The sequence below is a fragment of the Pseudonaja textilis genome, chromosome 5 (genome assembly GCF_049901715.1).
Source record: "Pseudonaja textilis isolate UNSWEBS1 chromosome 5, rPseTex1.2, whole genome shotgun sequence".
Taxonomy (NCBI): domain Eukaryota; kingdom Metazoa; phylum Chordata; class Lepidosauria; order Squamata; family Elapidae; genus Pseudonaja; species Pseudonaja textilis.
The window spans coordinates 32,007,578-32,031,013 of NC_141994.1; the positions used below are offsets into that span (position 1 = coordinate 32,007,578).

Sequence of the window (23,436 nt, forward strand, 5' to 3'; positions counted from 1 at the left end):
AGCTCCAGGCAGGGATGGCGGCTGGGCCCTTCTCCTGGGGTGGGCCAATCCTGCGCTGCAGTTCCGGGAAATTCGCCTCCCCACATGGGGTTGGGCTGCCCTCTTGAGCAGGGGAGGCTTTGTCATACTAGTAGTAGGGCGTCGTTTTTAAAAGAATTGGCTTTGCCTTCGAATGCGAAGGCGGTGACAGGAGCGGCTGAAGCCAAGTGTCTCCGCTGGGCTCCGGTTGCAGGGAGGAGCCCTGGCTGGCCGCGCGTGACTGCGCCAAACGCCGCAGCACTGTTCTAAATGCCGCAGCAGCATGGGGAGAAGGGAAATCAACGGTGGTGGAAGGTCTCCTGATATGAAGTGCCTCACCAACGCCAAAGTCAACGCAGGCAGCACCATTTCCGGGTATGCAACAAAAGTACTTCCTAATGGCAAGCCACCCCTGCCATTCCCCCCCATTTCACATGTTTAATATAGGCCTTAATTTGGGGGGAGGGACTTAATTTGATTTTATGTCAATAAAACATGCTGGGACTTCCTATTGGGGGAAGCTGTATTGTTGGAGAAACACGGTACCTATTATCTTGTAAGCAATTGACAAACCAAATAAAATAAAATAAATATAAATATGCTGAGAGTGCCTGGGTTTTATAACCTTTGTTGGGATTTGAATTGAAGCTTGTATTCTGATTGGTTGTCAGACTCCCATGGGGCCATTCAGGGACAACTCTATAGGCTGTCCTGAGTTCCAGGCTTGGTTGAGCCTTGCTGGACTATGCATGAAAGGGCTTTTGAGCAATTGGTATGGTTTTACCTGGAGATCTTTGTAATGTAAAGTATTCTGGCCAAGGCCTAACGGCCCATCCATTAATAAAGGTGGGGGTGAGCTTCTGCTTCTGAGGTGTTTCTACTCTTAAGTTTCTACTATTTTTAGGGGAAATATTCTGCCTTTTTAATATTCCCTAGGATATTTCAATGTTCTAGGAGATGATTGAGTGCTAATTTCCTACAATGGAAAAAGACGGAGTAAACGTGCATCGGTTTTTATGTTTATGTATGGACCAAAAAATAATCGAAGTCAAGCCTAGATATACCCGCTGATAGGGTAGGGTGGCTGCTTTACTATAAACCTTGTCCAGTTTTTTTAAATTAAACCCGCGGAATGCAATGCAATGCAATGCAGGAAGTCTGCAGTAGCAGATGATCCCCTCCCCGCTTTCAAACATGAAGCATAGCGCGGGGCAGGTACTGGGGGAACAAAGGGGGTCCTTCCGTAGAAAGCCGCTTGTTCGGCCTGGCTGGGGGAAGACAGCGCGAGAGTCAGCAGGCCCAGCTGGGGGCGCCACGTTAGGCCTCCCGCGCAACCGCAGCCAGGAAGCGGCTCCTGCCGCCGCATAAAAAAGAAAGCAGTTTTCGAGCGCCTTGGTTCGAAATGGCGACGCCTCGCGTGAAATTGGGCCTCCGCTTTCAGGAGGAAGCGGTTTGCTTTCATTAACTCAAAGAGGCGCGTACGGAAACGGGCGAGGGGGGCCGAGCGCAAGCGGCTTGTGAGCTGGCGGGAAGAAGGATTTCTGGCCTAGATTCTGCGGAAGCCGCGCGTTCAGCTCGGAGGGATCGTTGGGAAAGAGCGGAGGGGACGAGTGGTGGATTCGCTCCGTTCTGGTCCCTCCCACCTTCTTAACTCAGCGCCTCTCAACAGTCATGTTCGGACATGCCGGGCGGTTCTGTTTGGAGGAGTGAAGTTCAGACATGCCCGGAAAAGAGGTCGCGGGACCGCTATTTATGCTCGGCCCTTGCCAGGCAGTTGAGACTTGAGTAGCTGTACGGTAAGGTCATCGAGGTGCTTCTATGGGTTTTGCTGCCCTGTCGCCTAATGCACCGCCTCTTATTTAGTTTTTTTTTTCTTTCCTCCCTAGCAGGCAAATGTGCAAGACTAAAATGGCTTCTGCGACCAACCAGACTGCGGCTGGCTCAGCTGCCGTTGGCCGTTCGGATCAAGAAAACCTGGTAAGCGTGTGAGGCGAAGCTGAGGCCCTTCCGAGGCGGTTGCATTTTTCCAGAGGCCCCTGTTGAACGTCCTGCCGACAGGACAACAGGAAGGAGAGGGCGGATTGTTTGTGTTATTAGCTATTTCGTGTGTACGCACCCCAAACTAGGACGAGGGTTCTTTAAACCCTGGCGAGGGGGAAAGAAGATGGTTGAACTAGGAGGGTCACACGTTTTAAATTTTAAACCATGGTTTAGGATTGCAATGAGGGATTCCGTCAGCATTCTGAGATCAGCAAATGACAGGTTGGTTTAGCCAATGTGGGAATGCTGCTAATACGTTTTTTATAAATTGGAGAACTCTGACTCACTAAATTGTTCCAAATCCTTTGCAGTGTCTTAGTTTAGAAATTCAGAAAAAAGCTAATGTTAATTTGCTTAGGGAAAATCCGTTGCACATAAAGAGCATGTTTTTCTGTAGTTATGCCTGAGATTATTGTTTACATGAAACCAAAGATCCAGTGTAAAAGCTATAAAATGTAATGGGAAGTTCAGGCTAATGAGATTTCTGGGCATAAATTTATCTGGTGCAAGGTAGAATCTGTCACTTGGAAAGGTATAAAAGATTGCTAAGTGGAATTGCAGTAATTGAGTAATACTCTTTGAGATGGTAAGGCATTTTTGAGGCAAAGTGAAGATCACTTAAAATTTTATCCTCATTTGGAGACAGGCTGAAGATGCTATGAATGGGTTACTCACTTGGTGAACTGTAATTTAGCCTGGATATAAGAATATTATGCAAACCTCACCTATCTGTGGGTTGGTAGAGGGATGCTTTCAACTTCCCAGTTCAGGGGTGAAGACTGGCTGGCTAAAAGTCTCGCAGGCAGTTTCCATTTTTAAAGGAAAACTAAAACTTAGGTCACCTTTGTCACTAAAGTATCTTTTCTTTTATGTATACTGAGAGTATTTGCACCAAGACAAATTCCTTGTGTGTCCAATCACATTTGGCCAATAAAGAATTCTATTCTTAAAAAAAAGTGGAATGTGTACATATGAAAATTTGTATTTGCATTGATCAGCTGCATTCAAAGCATTTTCAAATAGTGGCAGCAAAGTATCCGAGAAGCCCCAACATTGCTTTGGGCATCAGAATAAGATTCAGTTGGTTATCAAGACCCATGTGTGAGTGTTTTTCACTTGATAGTTTAAAGCTGTTCTGTTATTTAGTTTTGGTTATGTTATTACATTTTATGTGAATATATAAATACGTTAAGAGCCAGTTTCAGCCCATTTTATAATAAGCAGAATATAAGATTTAAATAAAATAGCATTCTCTGTTATTAGGACATGATCTTGGGGAATGATAGAAACACGTTTTAGGAAATTGTGCTTTTTCCCCCTTCTGCTTTTAAATACAAGCCTTTTTGAGGTTGACCTCAGAAAGATTTGCTATTGTTGAGCATATTAAAAACTTCAGAGGTAGGTTAGTTTTTGAAACATTTCCCATATTTTGAACAAGGCACAACTAAACAAACTGCATCTTTCTTTATATTTTCAGATTAAACCCAAACCACTGCTTATGAAACTTCTACAGTTTGCTGGTGCAGAAAAGGATACTTTTACCATGAAGGAGGTAAATATTCATTGCAGTCAACCTAGGAAGTGAAAGTGATTTAGGAATTTATTTCTCATACACTGAACAACATGCTGATTTAACAGTAATGTGGCGGAAGAGTGAAGAATACTACACAGCTGAGATGGTGGGTTGTGACTTTATGTATGAGAGCAAAGGCAAGACCCATATTCTGTTTTCTAGAGTTGCCCATTTTCAAAGAAATATTTTCTACATTGTGGATATTTCTAATTTCATTAGAAATAATACATTAATTTCTAATTTTAAAAATAAACTTATTAGATTTTATCATATATGTCATAACTTTGAGCAGTCATTAAATGACTAGTCGTAAGTCAAGGACTACCTATATATCACTATACCTTTTAAATATCCATCTTTCATCTGTCTTTTCTTCAGGGTTCATAAATTCGGCTTCAAGCAGCTGAGCCAATTTTAGTCCTGAATTCATCAAACATTGATTGTAATAAAGTTAAAGGGGTTGCTTTATTTTCATTATGATTATGTTTTGTATTCTAACAGTTGTTCTGAAAAGCCTCCATTCTGCCTTTGATTGCTACCATTTCACAGCGAAAGTAGTAAGCAAAAAAGAAAACAGATACGGGTAGCCCTTGACTTACGACCACAATTGAGCCCAAAGTTTCTGTTGTTAAGTGAATTTTGCCCCATTTTGTGACCTTTCTTGCTGTTTTTGTTATTATAGATTTTGTTCTATATTGGCCAATATATTATGTCTAAACGTCTATATGATGAAAAGCAACAGCATATTGTCCACTGTGCAAATGACCTTCTGGGGCATCTGTTTGGAGTACAGAGTTTTTCTATAAAAGAACACAGGTAAAAAAAACAAAACTTGTAGCTTAGTCTTAAATGCTGTGCTATAGTTTTGTTGGCATGACATTATGTGCTACAAATATATCAATTCAGATTATCTGTATGCTTGTAGTGAATTTATTTTTAATGTAAAAATCTAATGTAACCTTTTATAGTTCTGTATTATATTTACTTAGTAGCTGTAATAAATATACTGTAAAATAAAATACTGTCTACAAGAAAATCATCCAAATTATTTATTACATTTGTATACTTCTGTAAGAACTCACAGTAGATTATTGGGGGGATGGGAGATAAGAGTTTTTTTCTAGATTTTTTAAAAAGAACTATAGCCAGCGTGATACAGTGCTTAAGGTGCTGGGCTGGAACTGAGGATAGAGCTTCCAGTCATCTTTTAGCCTTGGAAAACTTGGAATGACTTTGGGTCAAGACTGAAGGTAGGCTGGAAACTGGATCCTAAGTGCTAACCCAGCAGCTTAACAGTATATCATATGGGTAGATCTGAATGTAGCCTTAATATGTTCATTCAGAATTTGAAAAAAAGGTAAAATATTATCAACCAACATTCTAGCTTCAGAAGTGGACAGATGGTTAGTGTCAGCTAGGCTCTTACTTGATATAAGTAAATGGTATCAAAGTAAATGCAGATTTAATTCCAATCCTGTCTAGTTGTAGTCATATTTTAGGCACAAAGTTGTGCAAGGTTGGACTAACCACTTTCAGCCTAGCAACAGGGCAAGGGCAAACCACTTCCAAAAATGTTGCCAAGAAAACTGTAAGGACTTGTCCAGGCAGTTATCAGAACTCAAAGAAATAAAAAAGAGGCTGGGGAGAGGAAGAGAATCATATGATACCTATATTGAAAGATATGTACTGATTGCTGAATGGCTTAGAGCCCTCTTTCACTCTGCTTTTAGCAGCCATTTTCAGTTTGCTGTTTTTCCCCCCGAAGGTTCTGAATACATACAAGCTTTCTTCATCATTGTTTTGTTCACTGTTCTTTATATCTAAAGCTAAAATCTTATTTTATCTTTTAAAAAGGCAATTATATTTGATGATTTCCAAAAACCTGGTAACAGCCACCCAGCAAGGTAAGTTAATGTATAATTGCACTTATAACTGATGTACAGAGGGCTAGGTGCAAATAAGAAACCTATTGAATTCTTGCATGGTTAAAATTTTGAAACGAGTAAAAAAGGTCCTGAAATGCAATTATATAAATATCTATTTAATCCTTTCTAACTATTGGCCAACATTTATTACTGAATTTTAAGGAATTCAAATTTGTACAATTATAAAATAACTAGATTATTTTAAAATGTATGTCTGAATTGCCAGCTTTCTCCTTTTGTGACTTCCTTTTTTTTTTTTTTTTTTGAAGACTCTAATAACGTAGCTGTGAATCAGTCCAGATGCCAACTAGAAAATGGAAACATTCTAAAGGTGATCACTGAGTTATATTACATTTATTCGTTCATTCATTTGTTCATTAAATTTATTTGCGACCCATCTCATCACAAGGCAACTCTGGGCAGGTTACAAACCAACAAAACTATACAAATATACATATAGCAATAACATTGTAAATTACGATAAAAATATGGGGAGGAGGTAACAAGTTGTATGGGTGGCGAGGTGGGATCAGCTATTAATCTACCAAGCATCTTCAGTGAAGCATTCCCCCATTGGGACCCCAAGCCAACTGGTGGAACCAGGTTTTCAGGTCCTTATGGAAGGTCAGGAGGGAGCGGCATGGTGGTCTAGAGGTGAAAACGCACTTGCCTCCCACTCAGAAGGTTGAAAGTTCAATCCTAGGTAGCAGCAGAGGTTTATCAAAGAGAAAATATGTGCTGCTAACTCCATGTAGGTGTCAGGAAGGGCATCTGGCCAGTAAACATTCAGCCCCATTTAGTTGCCCCAACTCCCTTTAAAGGAATTAAAGGGATGTAAAAAGAAAAGAAAGGTCAGGAGAGTGGAAGCTGGTCTCACCCCAGGGGGTATGATGTTTCAATGAGCAGGAACCCCACAGGAGAGAAAGCTCTTCTGGACATCACCAGCCAACATTCCTTAAGTAGCCGGATCTACAGCATACCTCTTCTGGCGGTGCAGATGGGGCAGGCATGTCCCATTGGGTTGAGATAATTCCTCAGGAATATATATGGTATATGCCTCTTTATTCTTTCGCATGTAAATCTGAAATAGTTACTCAATATATTATTAAACAGGAAACAATACAAGAAGCCACTGAAGCAACTACTTCCCGAAGAACAAGATCCAGTGAAACAGGTATATAAATCTTATGTTTCAGTCCTTAGAGTCATTTGAATATTCAAAAGTAATCATTGAGTAGTAAAGTGATTGTATACATTGTGTGGAAGTAGAGTTGTTTATTGGTTGGCTGGCCTCTGATTGAGATCTGTCTTCTCATAATCTTTAATACATTGGCTGCTGGCCTCAAATTTAACACTGGAATTTAACTTGTCTGTTTAATACAGTATGTAATGGAGATATATGTAAGTGAGATATAGCAGCTTTTGTTTATTCTATTATATCCCGAATATTATTTATTCTATAGATCAAGGTCAAACACAATTTCATTGAGGACTGCATCAGGGTTGTACTCGATCTTGAGAGGCTGGGGTAGGTGTGGCCAGCTCAATGTCACTTGTGTCAGGGAGCACCTGTAGTGGCCTGAGTTACTCTGCCAGAGAAGACGGAGCTTGGGAGGGCTGCCCTTTCGAGCTCCGCTTTCACTGGCAAAGGCACCCTGAGCCGGTCCTTCACTGTTTCCAAGGCAGCCCCGCAGGTCAGATCTAAACACTCATGGGCCAGATCCGGCACTTGGGCCTTGAGTTTGACACCTCTGCTATAGATCATATACTTCACACTGTTCCAACTGGCTTCGTGAAAAGAAATTGTACGAGAAACATTTTAAATGTAGTTACCGTTACTACTGTTAAGTAGAAGCTTTTTTTAATCTTTATAAAATAATGTCTGCTTTTAAAAATAGGAGTGTCTCTTTTAAAGATAGCAATCCAATGAACAATTTCTCATAATTTGAGAACATTGAAAATATGTAACTTTTTGGAGGGATCTCAATAGATATCTTAGTGATCTGTTAGTATTTTATGCAAGCATTTTAGGTAGTACTGGTGATTTTCTTTCAGAATATGGAAAGAAGATTCAATCCTCAGAATGATAGGAATAAGACAGCAATCACCTATCTAAAGTTTAGGAATTGCATAATAGATTTTCTTCATTGAATTATTTTCTAACACAAAGTCAAAGATTTGGTAATTTGCTTAAGAGAGTTTTTTTTCCAACAGAAGAAAGTGCTTCAGAAGATATAAATTATGAAAGACAAAGAAAAAGACAGAAATCCGACAGTATTTCTCTTACATTTGATGAAAGTCTTAAATGGTGTGTAGTAGATTGTGAGCGAAGCAACAGCAGCAGCTCAATCAATTCCTCACCAAGTCCAGTAAGTATATACTAGTTTTAATTTTTAAACAAGAAATTTAACTGTGTTAAATCTATACCACTGGAAGGAAATGATAATAACATGAGAAAATGATATGTATTTTAACCTGACATGTCAAAAAAGGAGAAAACTAGTCAAGGCTTTGCAGTAAGCATGCTAATTTGTTATCTGTAGAGTTTCTCCATCAGAAATAGGAGAGTATTAAATTCATGTCCGTATTCTAAGAGAGTGGCTGATAAAAATTTTCATGAAGTGAGAGGCTGAAAGGCCGCTTAGGAAGTACTAGTAACAACTAGCTCTCATGTATAGCACTGTATGCAAGAGGAAACATTTTCTCCTTTGATATTAATTATGTTTTATCCCAATTCTGTTGCATTGGAATATACCCACCAAAAAGATTACAAAATTGGAAGGGTCTTGGAGGTCCTGTAGTCTAACCCTCGGCTCCAGAAAATCCTATGCCATTTCAGACAAATACTTGTACAAACTTTTCTTAAAAACCTCCAGTGTTAGAGTACCCATGATTTCTGAGGCAATTGTTCCATTGATATAACTGTCAGGAAACCTCTCCTTGGTTCTAGGCTGGTTCTCTCCTTGATTTAGTTTCCATCCATTGCTTCCTCTGCCTTCAGGTGGTTTGGAGAATAGGTTAACCCCCTCTTCTTTCTGAGAGCTCCTTAAATATTGATATCATATCACCCCAGCCTGAGTTGCATATTTCAAGATGCTGTATTTTGTCCACCCCCATCCACTATATGCTTTCAAACTTAAATATCCTTGTCCTTCCTGCCTTTATCTGTGCTGTTTCTTAGGGGCTTCAGCAATTTTAACTGCAATGCATTCTTAGCTAGTATATTATTATATTATATCTAGAGCAGGGGTGTCAAATTCACGTCATCATGGCGGCATCATATGACTTATCAAGACTTTTTCTCCCTTTGCTAAACCAGGCGTGGGTGTGGCCAGCGCATGACACATCTAGCCCATGGGCCAGCAGTTTTGACAGTCCTGATCTGAGCCTTTCTGTAAATGCAATCACAGTACAATTTTTTTAAAATAAGAGCGGTTTATTGTGCTTAAATAAGCAGTGGTTTGTTAAATTAGATACTGTAAAGCAGAGGAAGCTTTTATTGAAATATGATTTTGAATTTGCAGGGTGGGTAATAGAATTTCAGGGTTAACTGACATTTTCTGCAACATTTGATAAATAATGCAATAGTGAATCAAGAATATTCAGTGATATCATTACTTGCCTCTACAAGCTGGAAACTAGCACAGTAAAATAGAATGCTGGCTAGACAATTATTTTAGACTTGTGCAGCATAACACCTGCTTAAAATGCTAAATATTCCACACAAAACCATGGTAGGGCAATTCCTAAAACCGTATGACAACTGATGCCTTATGATCATTGCTGCTTAAACATAGTTTGTCTCTTCTGTTCAATTCATACCCATGCCATTTCAAGAATGTTCTTTTTTTAAAAAGATGAATGTTTACTTTTTAATCATGGAAGTAGCCTTGTTTTTAAAGAAAGAAAATATTTATTTCCTATAGCAATCCTGCTCTAGTTCAGGGAATATTCATTCTTCGTTGTAGGAGCTACAGGTAATCTTCAATTTAGGATCATAATTGGGACCTCAAGCAATTGGGATTGTTAAACTGATGTCATTAAGTGAGTTGTGCTCAATTGTACGACATTTTTTGCCATGATTGTTGAGCAAATCACATGGTTGTTAAGTGAATCTGGTCTCCCCACTGACTTTGCTTGTTGAAAGGCCCCTGGGAAGATTGCAAATGGTGATCATGTAACCCAAAGACACTGGAACCATTGTAAATACATGCTGGTTGTCAAGCATCTGGCTTTTGATCATTGACCTTGGGGAAACTACAGCATTCGTAAGTGGAGAGACTAGTCATATGTCACCTTTTTCCGTGTTGTCTCAACTTTGAAAGATTTTTAAATAAATGGTTGTAAATCAAAGAGTTCCTGTACTTTGATAAAAAAATAAATATAATTAACTGCTTACTTAGCATTTTACTAGAAATTTGTATCCTATTAGCACAGTTTTGTTTCCATTATTGCAGGTGCTCTTTTTCATTCCATATATGCATTATAATTTTAGGGACATCTTATCAATTTCATTACTATTCTAATCAGAAGCATTCTCTCTCTCTAGGATAATGCCAGTTTAAGTGAAAATTCAGACTGGTTAGACGAGGATTCGATTTCAGATCAATTCAGTGTAGAGTTTGAAGTTGAATCTATTTACTCAGAAGACTACAGTCCTAATGAAGAAGGGTTTGAACTAACAGATGAGGATGATGAGGTATGTATATTTGAACTAAAATCAGATGGAATGTTGTTTGAGAAATGTAACTTCATATAGGACACTTAAAAATGAACATAACCGAGTGAACTGTCAATCTCTCAAAATCTAGAGGTACATTTCTGTGAAGTTTCAGAAGTTCTGCTTATCTTTGCTACTCACTATTCTCAGATCTTCATGTAAGTCCTTCTGATAAATATAAAAGGAGCCTGAATGAAGAAGTAAAGTTTGATGCTGGGAGAAAATGCTTCCTCCATGAATGGCATATTCTATCACTCTATTTTGAAAATCAATAAAGGAGAATATTTGTAGTTCGGAGTTAAATTAGGGGTCCTTGATGCTGTCTTAGCTTGCTTGCTTTTTTGCAGACGATTCATTACCCAAGCTAGGGGTAAAGCTCTGAGCACTGATGTTACCTAGTTTGGATGAAACATCTGCAAAAAAAAAAAAAACTCAGAGAGTAAGTACCAAGGACCCCTCATTTTGAAAATAGAAACCAAGTTTTAAACTTAGAACTTTTCAGTGCAAAATTCTACATCATTAGTCTTTTTGAATGTGTCTGGTTAAACTGTGTACTGACAAGTTCTCAATACTTTGAAGATTAGTAAAAAATTTGGAAATCTAAAAAGTCTAATCTCAAAAACAATGTACTTGAAGGCTGTGCAATGCCTATAAAGCTTTTTCTCTTACATCCATGTTTAGACAAAGGCTGGGTTTATTTAATATGGTTTAGCACATTGTATGAAGCCAGATATTGTGTTGAATAGCCTAATTAAGGTTTTAATTTTCTGAACTGGATCTCTATAGCTTTTTAAAATAAGTAATTGCACAACAAAGCACAAAATTGATAGCTGATTTTGGAAGTATTCTGAAAGGGGAAGCTGACAACTTTCCTTTTTATCTCAATCTTGTTCTTAAGGATAATTCCTAATAAGATTTTATTGATTTTAAAGATTAGTAGAATACTTTATTGGTCAAGTGTGATTGGACACACAAGGAATTTGTCTTGGTGTAAATACTCTCAGTATACATAAAGAAAAGGTACATTCATTAAAAATCAAGAATCATAAAGTACAACACTTAATGACAGTCATAGGATACAATCAACAATCAAATCATACCAGGAAACAGTATAAATCGTAAGGATACAAGCAACAAAGTTTCAGTCCTACAATCACAAGTGGGAGGGGATGGGTGATAAGGAGTGGTGAGAAGATTAACAGTAATAGTAGTGTATACTTCGTAAATAGTTGAACAGTGTTGAGGGAATTATTTGTTTAGCAGAGTGATGGCTTTCGGGAAAAAACTGTTCTTGTGTCTAGTTGTTCTGGTGTGCAATGCTCTATAGCATCGTTTTGAGGGAAGGAATTGAAACAGTTTATGTCTGGGATGTGAGGGGTCTGTAAATATTTTCACAGCCCTCTTTTTGACTCATGCAGTATACAGGTCATCAATTGAAGGCAGATGGGTAGTAATTGTTTTTTCTGCAGTCCTAGTTATCCTCTGAAGTCTGTGTCTGTCCTGTTGGGTTGCAGAACCAAACCAGACAGTTATAGAAGTGCAGATGATAGACTCAGTAATTGCTCTGTAGAACTGTATCAGCAGGTCCTTGGGCAGTTTGAGCTTTCTGAGTTGGCGCAGAAAGGACATTCTTCGTTGTGCTTTTTTAATGACATTTTTGATATTAGGTGTCCATTTTAGGTCATGTGATATAATAGAACCTAAAAATTTGAAGGTCTCTATTGTTGATACTGTATTGTCTAGTATTGTAAGAGGTGGTAGTATAGGAGGGTTTCTTCTAAAGTCTACCACATTTCTACGGTTTTGAATGCGTTCAGTTCCAGATTGTTCCGGTTACACCACAAGGCAAGTTGTATAACTTCCTGTCTGTATGCATATTCATCGTTGTCTTGAATGAGACCAATCACTGTTGTGTCATCAGCAAACTTCAGTATTTTAACAGATGGATTGTTTGAGATGCAGTCATTGGTGTATAGGGAGAAGAGAAGTGGGGAAAGCACACAGCCTGGGTGGGTGGGGAGGCTGTGCTGATTGTACAGGTATCGGATGTGATTCCACCTAGCTTCACCTGCTGCTTCCTGTCTGTTAGGAAGCTTATGATCCACTTACACGTGTGTTCAGGTACTGCTAGTTGGTTTAATTTACTTAGAAGAATGTCTGGAATGATGGTATTGAATGCTGAACTGAAGTCTACAAAGAGGACCCTTGTGTAGGTATTTGAAGATTCAAGTTGGTGTGGGATGTAATGCAGAGCCATGTTAACAATTTTATTGATTATAAAATTCAATATTGAGTCATTTGACTTGGGATGGTGAAATTACTATATTCTCAGTAAAATATTTATTTATTTTCATTGATGAAAGATAATTAAAGCTTCGTAAATTGACTTTAATCTAGAGTTATAAAATACATTTTGTGTGAATTTTAATTAAATTAATTTTTCATCAGGTATATCAAGTAACTATATATCAGACTGAAGACAGTGATATAGATTCATTTGATGAAGACCCTGAAATTTCACTAGCAGTAAGTAAAATCTTGATTTGAGACAAATTGCACTTTTGAATTCTCCAGATTACTTCCATTTCCTTCACTTGATATTTTCAGAGCGATTTGCTCTGTTCCCAAACGTTCGATAAGCGACCAAACACATTTTGTCAGGATGGAGAAAAGATAAGAGACTCAAAACTTTGTGTGCTTGCAAAAGGGGCGGTTTGAAATGAAGCGATTAGGTTCCCTTTCAAAGCGTCCCCTTTGCAAGCAAAGAAAACTTTGTTTCCTCTGCACCAGGGGTCTGCAACCTTAAAACACTCAAAGAGCTATTTGGACCCATTTCTCACAGCAAAACAGTATTTGTGATGTGCCAAGGAGGCTGATATACGTCAAGAGCTTGGCCTGTTGCAGTTGTGGGCAAGCAGAGAATGGGACCAGGGGCTGGGGGACAGCGGTAGCTATACTCCCTTTCCCATCGGCTCATGCACTCATCACCTCCTGCACTTAAAAAAATAAGACCTCCCTGAAAATAAGCCCAAGTGCTTATTTTCAAGCCCAAGTGCTTATTTTCAAGACTGAGTCTTATTTTCGGGGAAACAGAGCTAGATACTGCATGCATGCCGCTACATACATACATACATACATACATACATACATACATACATACATAATTCAAGAGGTTAAAATGCAGATTGATTTCAGCTTTAATTCAGAGTGTTATTTCAATGAATTGGAGAGTTACAATCTATTTTCAGGTGCCAGTTATAGTTGTATATTTTTCTCTAATAAATACTAATATAACAACCTAATTATAGAAAAATGTATTTCATAAATCTTTTTAAATTTTTAAAATTATTTTGTTATATAGAGAGTAATAAGAGTATACTTTAGGAAAGAATTGATCCTTTTTCCCAACCACTGGAAAGATAATCATTTCCCTAATAATGTGATTACATGGATGTAACAAAATTGGGTATATCACCAAATCAATCTGCAGGAAATCAAGTATCTCAGACAGCAGAGTGCGTTACAATAAATATGGCACCAAGTCTGAAATCCTGTCAGGATTCTCTCCTGAAATAATATTGGCAAAAACGTATCAATTTTAAATCGCTTTTCCTTAAGCATAACTATTCTGCGGCTAAAGCCAAAGTACTGTGAATAGGTGTACCCTAAAGTATATTAAGCAAAATGTAATTTTGTTCCAGTCATGGACATTTTGCCTTTCAGAATATACCGGTATTCACTTTGTATCTTACCAGAGGCCAGAGTATCAGGCTTTATATACTGTATTTATATATGTGAAAGCATTCAACATTATTAGCCCTTCCAACATCTTTCTTGATTACCATGCATCTATGGCATAGTGCCCTTGCTTTGACTTTACATGTCTATTTTGTACAAATAAGGATTGCAATAATGAGAGAGGGTAGTTTATAAGTTTTGGCTGCAAATATGGCCCCTTCTAAGATCTTCTTATAGCCCATCATGTGTACAAAGAACTTTATAGTTTCTTTTATTTTGATAAAGCATGTCAATTAACACAAATTATTTCTATCTAATTCACCAAAGGATTATTGGAAATGCTCAAAATGCAATGAAATGAACCCACCTCTTCCATCCCATTGCCCAAGATGCTGGACTCTTCGGAAGGATTGGCTTCCTGATAAAAAGACTGAGACAGCTAAGAAGAGCACATTTCTAAATCCCTCATCATTATATACTGAGGAGGGCTTTGATGTTCCTGACTGTAAGAAAGGAAAAATTAATGAGGATAAGGAAGAAGAAACTGCAGAACAAAGCCCTGAATCTCAGGAAAGTGAAGCATATTCACAGCCATCTACATCTAGCAGTATGCTTTGTAGTAGCCAAGACGACTATAAAGAATCTGAGAAAGAAAACAGTGAAGACAAAGAAGAAAGACTGGAACTGGGGCAGCCTGTCTCCAGTGTAGAGCCTTGTGTCATATGTCAAACAAGACCTAAAAATGGTTGCATAGTGCATGGAAGGACAGGACATTTAATGTCATGTTTTGTATGTGCAAAAAAGCTGAAGAAAAGGAACAAACCTTGTCCAGTCTGTAGGCAGCCTATTGAGATGATAATACTAACTTATTTTTGCTAGCTGCAGTACAAGCGACCGTTCCTATATGAAGAATAAGTAACACAATGCAATTTTGAATGTTTACAGGCATATATTTATTTTCCAAAAGAGAGAAATTTTTAAACATTGCACCATCAACAATGTGATCATAACATTCTCCGGTTTTGTTAGAAATCTGCCAAAACAATAAGCATATAATGAAGACTGATAATTCAGAGTTTATTCTTTATATTTAATATAATGAAATCTTAATACTCTTGTAGGGGCCACAGAAATAAAGTATGTATTATGGTCTAAATCTGAAAATGATTTACCTACCTAAGCTGATTCAAACACTGTAGGCCAAACACAGCGGATACAATGGAAAGTGCTTAACAACGATTTAAGTAATCCTACTAGTTGTTTTCCAGGTTTCCTCCTCCAATATTTTTATTGCATCTGAGTGGCTATTGGCTAGCAAGCTAAGATTATCTCAAAAAGAACTTAAAGCTGACATGAAAAAAATTAGTTCTGACAGATCCCTTAATGCAGATTAAAACAAGAAGGAGGCAGTTGTTTCGGGAACAAGTTTTACAATCTGTTCCCAATGTAAAAGCACTCTACCTTTGCCTCAATGAATCCAAAGTTTTGGTAGAGTTACGTTCTTTAGGCTACCATACGTGTATTTCTTTGGTGAAATTATAAAGGATGACTTACATTTGTGCTGTAGTCAAGTATTATGGCAAGAATTCTGTTTAAAAGGTTTTTAGAACTAATTCTAAAAGTCACTGAAATAAGATGTAGCATCCCAAGTACTTACTGATTGTAACATTCACAGCAAGCAAATAGTATACAATGAAGTGTGAGTTGCAATCTATAATTTACAAATAAACAACCTTTGCTTTTGTTTATCCTCCATATTTTATTCTTATATAGTAATTCAGTTCACAACAGTAATAATTTATCTGTTTCCAGTCTTTTTTTGGTAGTGGGGAGAGGCAGCAATGTGTAATGTTGATTCTTTTCTAACTACAATCTAAAGATTGTAATGGTGATCAATTTCCTTGAAGTCATATTTTCTAAAATGAGATCTGACAAAGAAGAGCCTCCACATGGTGTACGTCTTGGGCTATTTTTGTGTGTGTGTGTGTACATAAAATAGTATTTTCCCATTTGTATTAATTTTGGGGCAAAATTCTGCATCAGTACTGTATTTTTTTCTACCTGGAATGTAAAAATAGTTTGTCGTTGAAATATTTTCCCTAATTTAGAGTTCTCTTGACTTCAGAATTCTAAAATGTGATTCCAAGGTGAGGCAAGGAAAGGTAAAAGCAACAGATCATCCTTTTTTATATAGTACCATATCCAAGAGCATTTGTTATAGATGCTTAATAGATACTAATAAAATAATCTCATTGGCTCAGGTTGCTCAGAATAGGTTCCATGTGTGTACAGATACCCTAAACAATGGAAAAAAACATTTTTTTCAAGCAAATGTTTGCATTCATTTGTCTTCATTAAAGAGAAAAGACTGACCAGGTAAAATATGCATTGGTCTCTTCTGACTTCTCATTTTTATCCCCAAGATCCAGTTGTATTAGTATAGTAATTCTATTTTAAGTGAAGGGCAAAGGGGATGTTTCATTAAATTAATAAATAATTGTACCACTGTGACCTGTGCACATTTTCCTATTCTCAAAGGTTGAAACAGAATGCAGTTAATTCAAAGGCTTTATTATTCAGAATATCTCAATACAATTTAAAATCTATAGTCAAGTACTGTTAAAAACCAAACTTAATATAAAATTTTACATGCCTACAGATATATATATATATATATATATATATATATACAAAAATTGGAAAATAAAACACTGTAACAGTAAATGTACTAACACTGTTTGAATAAAGTGGTTTCAATGGGCATGGAACAGGCTTTTTTGAGGTAGATCCCATGGAGAAAATAAAATCATATTCATAGGCACTGAGTTTTTCTGCACCGTTTGGTAAAACCACTTTCTGTTGTAATGACATAAATCCAGGGAGGGTTGCCTGAAAAACAAATTTAATCTGTCAGTATGTTTACTATTCTTGAGTATAACTTGAAGTTCCATTATCAAAGTAAATCTTTGCTCCATGTGCAGAATGCTCATTTCATACCCTAAAGTCTGAAATACAAGTTACTTCAAATCCCTCAGATTAATACATTTTAAGGGCCTGGGACAGAGTATACAAAACACAAAAGTATGCTGGATAAGAGTTATAGTACTTACATTGAGAATGTAGACTCCAGGCAGGAGGAGAAGGTAATATTCACCATTTTTATTGGTTACATAAGGACATATATGCATCCTTCCTTGAACTTCCACTATCACATTTGCAATGGGTTGGTTCTTTTGATTTAGAACACGGCCTTTTACACCTATAAGGAGAAAATGAAAGGGTGTTGTTTTTCTTTATTTTTTTTTCAGCCTGTGATTGAGAATTTTCTTTGCTACAAGTGAACATTGTAATTCGGTAATGACTTTGCAGGAACAACTGTGACCGAAGGGCAAATTCTTGGCTGTGGCTGCACAATAGAACAAACCTAAATCATCAATAAATACACAAATACATATTCCAAAGTATCTCAGACAGAGTTAATGCAGATAATAGTATTTCTCTGTGGTGGTGTTACTGTTAACTCCCATTCCCTGAAATCTGATCAGCTTGTTGGCTTTAGGAAAAGTATTACAAATAGGATTGTTTCAGAGGACCTTTGATTAATACACTAGATATTGCCATTTATATTTATTGCTCTTCTGTAAATCATTTTATGATTTAATACATGATTTTAGTTTAGGGAACTACATGTTTTATTGTTAGGTAATTTGAAATTGTACTATACATGTTTTCATTATGATGATTGTAACCCACTAAGAGTCTGGAAAAATCATGAATGAATAATCTTTTCCCTGGAAAGCACTGCACCAGGTGACTCAAGTGATGCTGTCTATGCCCTCTCATGTTGCCTCAAGGCTGACTAGATTTGGATGGAGGACAACAGATTTTGACTTAAACTTGATGAGATCAAGTGGATTTGGGTGCATCAAGCCTCAAGACTTCGGTGTTTGTCAATCTTAGTTCTGGATGTGGTTGTGCATCCCTGTTCAGATCCAGTTTGCAATCTAGGAATTCTCCTTGATTCCTGCCTTCTGCTCAAAGAGAAGGTGGTGAGCATGACCAGGAGAGCTTTTGCATAGTTCCGGTTTGTGCACCAGCTGCGACCTTTCCTAGATTATGACTCCCTGTGCTTATCTGGACTAGTTCGATGCATTCTACATGGGGCTACTCAATTTGGAAGCTTCAACTGGTACAAAGTGCAGTAATGGGATCAGTCTTTAGGGTGCCTATGATGGCCCATATTATACCTGTGCTCTGTGAACTTCACTAGAACCGGTCTGCTGCTGAGTACATTACAAGATGGTGTATTCTCATTGTGTTCTTTTTATTTAATTGCTCTATTAGCTTGTTGCTCTGTTTACCCTCTTCATTTATCCCTTTTTATTATTGCAAGCCCACAGCAAGTCAGGCAGCAAATAAATTTAACAAACAACAATAATGATAATATTAAGCATATACGCATTAAAATGAATTGAGCATGTAGAATGAATAACAGCAACAAGACAATATCAATGTACTTTTTGGAAAAAATATACTGCATATTCACATGAATTATAATTTGTAATTGTAAATGTATATTTATTATTCAGTCATTCAGCCTCTTCTGATTCTATGTGATTAGATGGACATTATTTTGCCAGGATGGTTTGTCAGTACTGGTGGTCATCAACTTACAAGATACAACTTACACTTAATAATGGTTCCAAGTTATGACAGCTTCAGAAAAAGTTATTTTCACCTGTCCTCAAAGTTAAGATGCTCCCACAACCCCAGTGGTTACATGATCACAATTCGGGAGTTTGGCAACTAGTTGCAACCTTCCCAGCCTGTTTCTCACAAGCAGTGTTAATTGGGGGTGGTAGATTTGCTTAACAATATTATTATCAGTGACAATTCTTGTCGAAACGACCCAACAAATGTAAATAGTCCTTTCAGTAGTTTATTCCACAAGATTTACAGTATCAGACTCCAATAAGTTAAAAAGAGTAGAACTGACTTACCTAGATGAATTTGTTTAATGTATTCAATCAGAGCAATTTTATTGTCATCCCAGAAATCTTGAATCTTATCTTCTGAGGGATAGTGACAACATGATAACTCCAAAGTAATGTCAAAGCACTGTCCCCAAACATAATTATAATCCTGCATGCTACCTAAAGTAAAATGTTCATTTGCATCACTGAAAGATCAGTCCAAAAATAAACAAGCATATTATTCTCCTGATCACTTCCATATTGCTTCTCATCCATCAAAATGTGCTCTTGATCTTCTGCATCATGAATGAGGCTGGACAACACCAACACTGAATTTATCTGCAGATGTCACCATCAGGTTTTTGCAACTCCAAATAATTATAATAATGCTAATTATTAATTTTATTGCTGCTATTGTCCAGTCACTGCTTCTGCTTTAAGGATTCACAAATAACTGCTGTGAACTGCTACTGTCAGGTGGGGCAAACTCTATAATTTGTGTCTCCTCCCTATTACACTTGATTTCATACACTTTCTAAACCTTAAAAAACTTGTGTAATTAGGTGTGAACAGCATTTTTTTCTAGTTGATAGCAATCAACCATAACACTGTAATTATTCTGATTGCACCCAATAGATATCTACAAATGTATCCACATTTGCATGTGGAGACAACTAAAGTTGATGCAGACAATAGCAATATATATATTTCAAAAATGTCTACATTCTTAAGTAAGACTTGACATCTACAATTCTATTCAAACAAAGGTAAGAATTAAAATGCCTTTTTATGTAGCAAATCTGAAGTTAAATTGAGGAATGTGGAAATTTAAAGAATTGTGGTAGTCAGGAGAAAAGAAGAACAACTTCAGACAGAAGAACTTCAAAGACTACAAAGAAAGAATATGTCCCACATGAGGATGGACTTGCTATTAAGACACATCTGGCTCAAGGTTTCAAGCATGCTAGCAAATTACAAAAGGCTACACTCTTAGTAATAGTGATAGCTGTGGTATCATGGGGTGATAGACAATGAGAACAGCGCATTACTGTTTTAGCCTATTCATACCTCTTTTTGTTGGTGTAACATATCACGTAAGATCAGGCATACAAAATGACATCACTGCTAAATATAATGCTAAAAGAATACAAATAATGTTGAATGCAATTTAGATGTCAGTCTGAGATGTTTTAGCCAGTGTATTTATGCAACCAAATGTATATTGAAACAAATCCAAACAATTTAAGATGCATGAAGCATCTAAACAGTTCCCCATTCTTCCTTATTTCCATCTTTGGCCTTTATGTTTTTAGCATAAAATTAATCCATATTGGATTCCATATTAATTTCAACATTCATTACTATGAGTTCTTCAAACTCTTTATGAATGACAAATATCTTAAAATCTATAAGCATTATACTATCAAAGAAACAGAAGAGGCACAAGGAACGAATGGAAAATTGTACCTTTCACTATGTACCAGTGATATCCATTTGTAATACCATCTTTAAAGTAATTCATATCATCACACACAATCTCTTTATGCATTGTGCGATGGTTGTTAGCATATGTGCTTGCAAGATGAACAAAAACATCATCGTCCACTGTTTTGCTAACACCATTTGCATCAACTGTAACTGTAGAAAGAAAGTGGTTGCAATGAAATTCATATTAATGTTTAGTCAATTTAATGAATAAATATACAAATACAGGTAATAATTAGAACTCCTTTCCCAGGTCTTCCACAGACCATAGAATTTTCAGTTTTCTCCTACAAGGACAAAAAGATGATTGTACTTAGACAGAGACAGTGTCTTAAAACAGCTGGTGCCTCTTCAAATTTGAATTTTTACACCAGAGGTAAATAAAAATATTTACCAGAGGTAAATAAAAATATTTGGAGGGATGAAATATGAGATGGATCCTTGGATCTCAAAGTCCATGCCATTTTACACCCCAAGAATAGAATCACAAATATTTTGTGTCAACCATTGATTTTCAATAATCTGTTCACAGTTTACATTTTTCTTTGAGTGCTCTCATTTCTTCTTTTAAACTATCATATAGTAGTTATGCTGATGACATCCAGATGTTATTCTCTATTCTGATTATAAATGATATGGCATGATCCTCCCTTTTCTGTTGCCTTCCCAGTTGAATTTCCAGTTGAGTCTATTTCTCACCAGCTTAAACTAGATATGAAGATAATTAAGTTTGTCTCTTATCCTGATCACCCTTCTCCCATTTCTTTTACTTTTCAGGACTGTCAGCTGTAGTGTTACTAATGGTGCAAGATTTGGATGTTCTTATGAAGGAGAAATTTTATCTAAAACCTTTGATTGATAAAGTCACAAGAACCTGCAATGTTTATTTTCTGAATGTCCGGAGAATTTATCCATTTCTTACTGTTGAAATGGCCATACAGTTCATGCCTTGGTAATGTCTCATTTGAACTAACTGGCATGCTTTGTTCTCCGTTCTTTATGTGACTCTAGATTCTAGAACAATACAATCAATTATCCTAGGACCTTTTCTGATTTACCATACTTTTTTTCCATGGATTTCTCCACTGACTGGATATTTAGGAGTTTTACTAGTTAAAACTTCTCTTGTTGCCTTTCGGGGCCATGATATAGGAAACCTCCATTATTTGACTAAAGTGCATATTCCTGTGCATCCAGCTTAATCATGCAGTTCAGGGTTACTTACTTTTTTCATATAACAGATTGATACCATTTTAATCTGCATCAACAGGACAGCTTTTCAGTAATGAGAAATTTAACAACTCTGTCTTTTTCATCAGTCAGACCCTACGTTAAGTATTGTTTCTAGTTCTGGGCACCACATTAAAACAAAGAAATCGGAGAAATTAAAACAGTTTTTTTTTCAAACAACAACAACAACACAACAGGAATGCTCCAGGAATTGGAAACAAAGTCTTATGTGGAGAGATTGAGGGGACTGGATATATCTGATTGTGAAAAAAGGAAAATAATTAAGTGGTGCAGAGAATGTCAAAATATATTTTTCTAATTCCACAGTGCAAACCTTGAGTTAACATTCATAAGCCACAAGAAAGAAAAGTCCAGCTGAATGTTTTCCTAAGTTTCCTTCAGAAAAACTTACTCAGGGTAAGAGTAGTTCAATTGGGAAAATGATTACTGAGAGAAATAGTGAGCTGTTTTTCATCATGCATGTTCAGATGGTAGCTAACAACAATTTGTTAGGGAAATTTTAATTTGGATAACTGTATTGTGCAGGAAATTAGACTTCCAGTTCTGCTGCTCTTTTGCCTTCCTGGTAATGGTGGGAAGTGTTTTCCACAACGAGAATATCACAGCAGATCCTCACTCTTCTTTTTCTACCAGCATTCTTCTTATAGTCACTTCTTGTACAATTCACATTTTTACTTTTATAATCTGGCTGTTGCAGTAAATTTTCCCTTTTGTCAGTTCAGGATGAAGAAAAAACTCCTGTATTTTACTGGAAATTTATCTTGGTTTATTACCTATAGCTATGATGGTGAACCTGTGGCATGCATGCCAGAGGTGGTAAACAGAGCCCTCTCAGTGAGTACATGCACCATCGCCAGTTGCTCTTCTGGTTTCTGGCACACACAGGTGTGCCAGCCAGCTGATCTTTGTTGGCACCAGAGTGCCGGAAAAAGGCCTGAAAAATGGCCAAAAAACAGGCCATTATTTGGGCCTTTTCAAGCCATTTTCAGGCTCTGGGCCATTTTTGGCACAAAAATGACTTGTAAATGACCCCAAAACAGCCTGAAAATGGCCTAAAATAGCCAAAAAGCAGGCTGTTTTCCAGACCATTTTCTGGGCCATTTCAGGTCATTTTCCAGGCTGTTTCAGGCTGTTTTTCGTGTCAAAAACTGCCCCAAAAATGGCAAAAAAAACCCAGGTATTTGCACACCGGCCAGGTGGTCTTCAGTTTTCTGGCACTCTGGAATACACACATGCATGTGTATGCACATGCATTCCAGTTTGGGCACTTGGTGCTGAAAAGGTTCTCCATCACTAACCTATATGATAGTGAGCTGTTATTATAAGATGGATTTCATGTGACATATTCCATTAAATGTGACATTTTAAAAAAATCTCATAATTCAGACTGAAATGAATATGCACATGCAGATAAAAAGTTAGTTTTCTAACTGTTCCCTGCCTTGGAATTGATTTGAATTAGATAAATCATGGACTGGATTAACAGAGCCTAAGTTAGTTTGTTAAACTGAATGACTGTTTATGCTTTTTAGTGTTCCTTTTTTTTTTTTTTTTTGCCTACCACCTTGAGTCTCTGGTAGTGGATGATCTATAAAAAACATGCATAAGTTAACAAATAAATGTGCTGGTGAGTTAATAGATAAATTAAAGTACCGTATATGTGTGTATGTGTGTGTGTGTGTGTGATCCAAAGCTAACTTATTTTGATTTAGT

At 37.0% G+C, this 23,436-nt stretch overlaps 2 protein-coding genes across 9 annotated transcripts in view; one reads left to right on the top strand and one right to left on the bottom strand.

Moving 5' to 3' along the window:
• The first annotated feature begins 1,354 nt into the window (after positions 1 to 1,354).
• MDM2 (MDM2 proto-oncogene) lies at positions 1,355 to 15,762 on the top strand. Of its 3 annotated transcripts, none has more exons than XM_087935596.1 (11): positions 1,355 to 1,814; positions 1,905 to 1,995; positions 3,536 to 3,610; positions 4,314 to 4,447; positions 5,486 to 5,535; positions 5,826 to 5,887; positions 6,670 to 6,730; positions 7,771 to 7,925; positions 10,106 to 10,255; positions 12,725 to 12,802; positions 14,342 to 15,762. In XM_087935596.1, exons 2-11 carry the CDS (start codon positions 1,912 to 1,914, stop codon positions 14,891 to 14,893), a joined length of 1,401 nt encoding a protein of 466 aa, XP_087791722.1. In that variant the 5' UTR covers positions 1,355 to 1,814; positions 1,905 to 1,911; the 3' UTR covers positions 14,894 to 15,762. The 3 variants fall into 3 exon arrangements, with proteins under 3 accessions (XP_087791722.1, XP_087791723.1, XP_087791724.1); XM_087935597.1 differs by having other exon boundaries at positions 1,908 to 1,995; XM_087935598.1 differs by having other exon boundaries at positions 1,355 to 1,492; positions 1,908 to 1,995.
• CPM (carboxypeptidase M) overlaps positions 14,575 to 23,436 on the bottom strand; it is a 42,960-nt gene continuing 34,098 nt past the window's right edge. For 3 of the 6 annotated variants that reach the window (XM_087935590.1, XM_087935594.1, XM_087935593.1), the window contains 5 exons: positions 20,455 to 20,625; positions 19,015 to 19,167; positions 17,125 to 17,273; positions 16,748 to 16,903; positions 14,575 to 16,311 (listed from right to left, as the gene is read on the bottom strand). In XM_087935590.1, the coding sequence (XP_087791716.1) occupies positions 16,264 to 16,311; positions 16,748 to 16,903; positions 17,125 to 17,273; positions 19,015 to 19,167; positions 20,455 to 20,625 (677 nt within the window). In that variant the 3' untranslated portion in view covers positions 14,575 to 16,263. Of the gene's footprint in view, positions 16,312 to 16,569; positions 16,904 to 17,124; positions 17,274 to 19,014; positions 19,168 to 20,454; positions 20,626 to 23,436 lie in introns of those variants that run through there. The other 3 variants (XM_087935592.1, XM_026699798.2, XM_087935595.1) reach the window with 1 other exon arrangement.

Excerpts from the sequence above, each read along its gene's own strand:
- MDM2 (XM_087935596.1), top strand. The coding sequence starts at position 1,912 with ATGTGCAAGACTAAAATGGCTTCTGCGACCAACCAGACTGCGGCTGGC. Across the intron at positions 3,611-4,313 it reads ATACTTTTACCATGAAGGAG|ATTTTGTTCTATATTGGCCA; the intron begins GTAAATATTCAT and ends TTGTTATTATAG. Across the intron at positions 6,731-7,770 it reads AACAAGATCCAGTGAAACAG|AAGAAAGTGCTTCAGAAGAT; the intron begins GTATATAAATCT and ends TTTTTCCAACAG.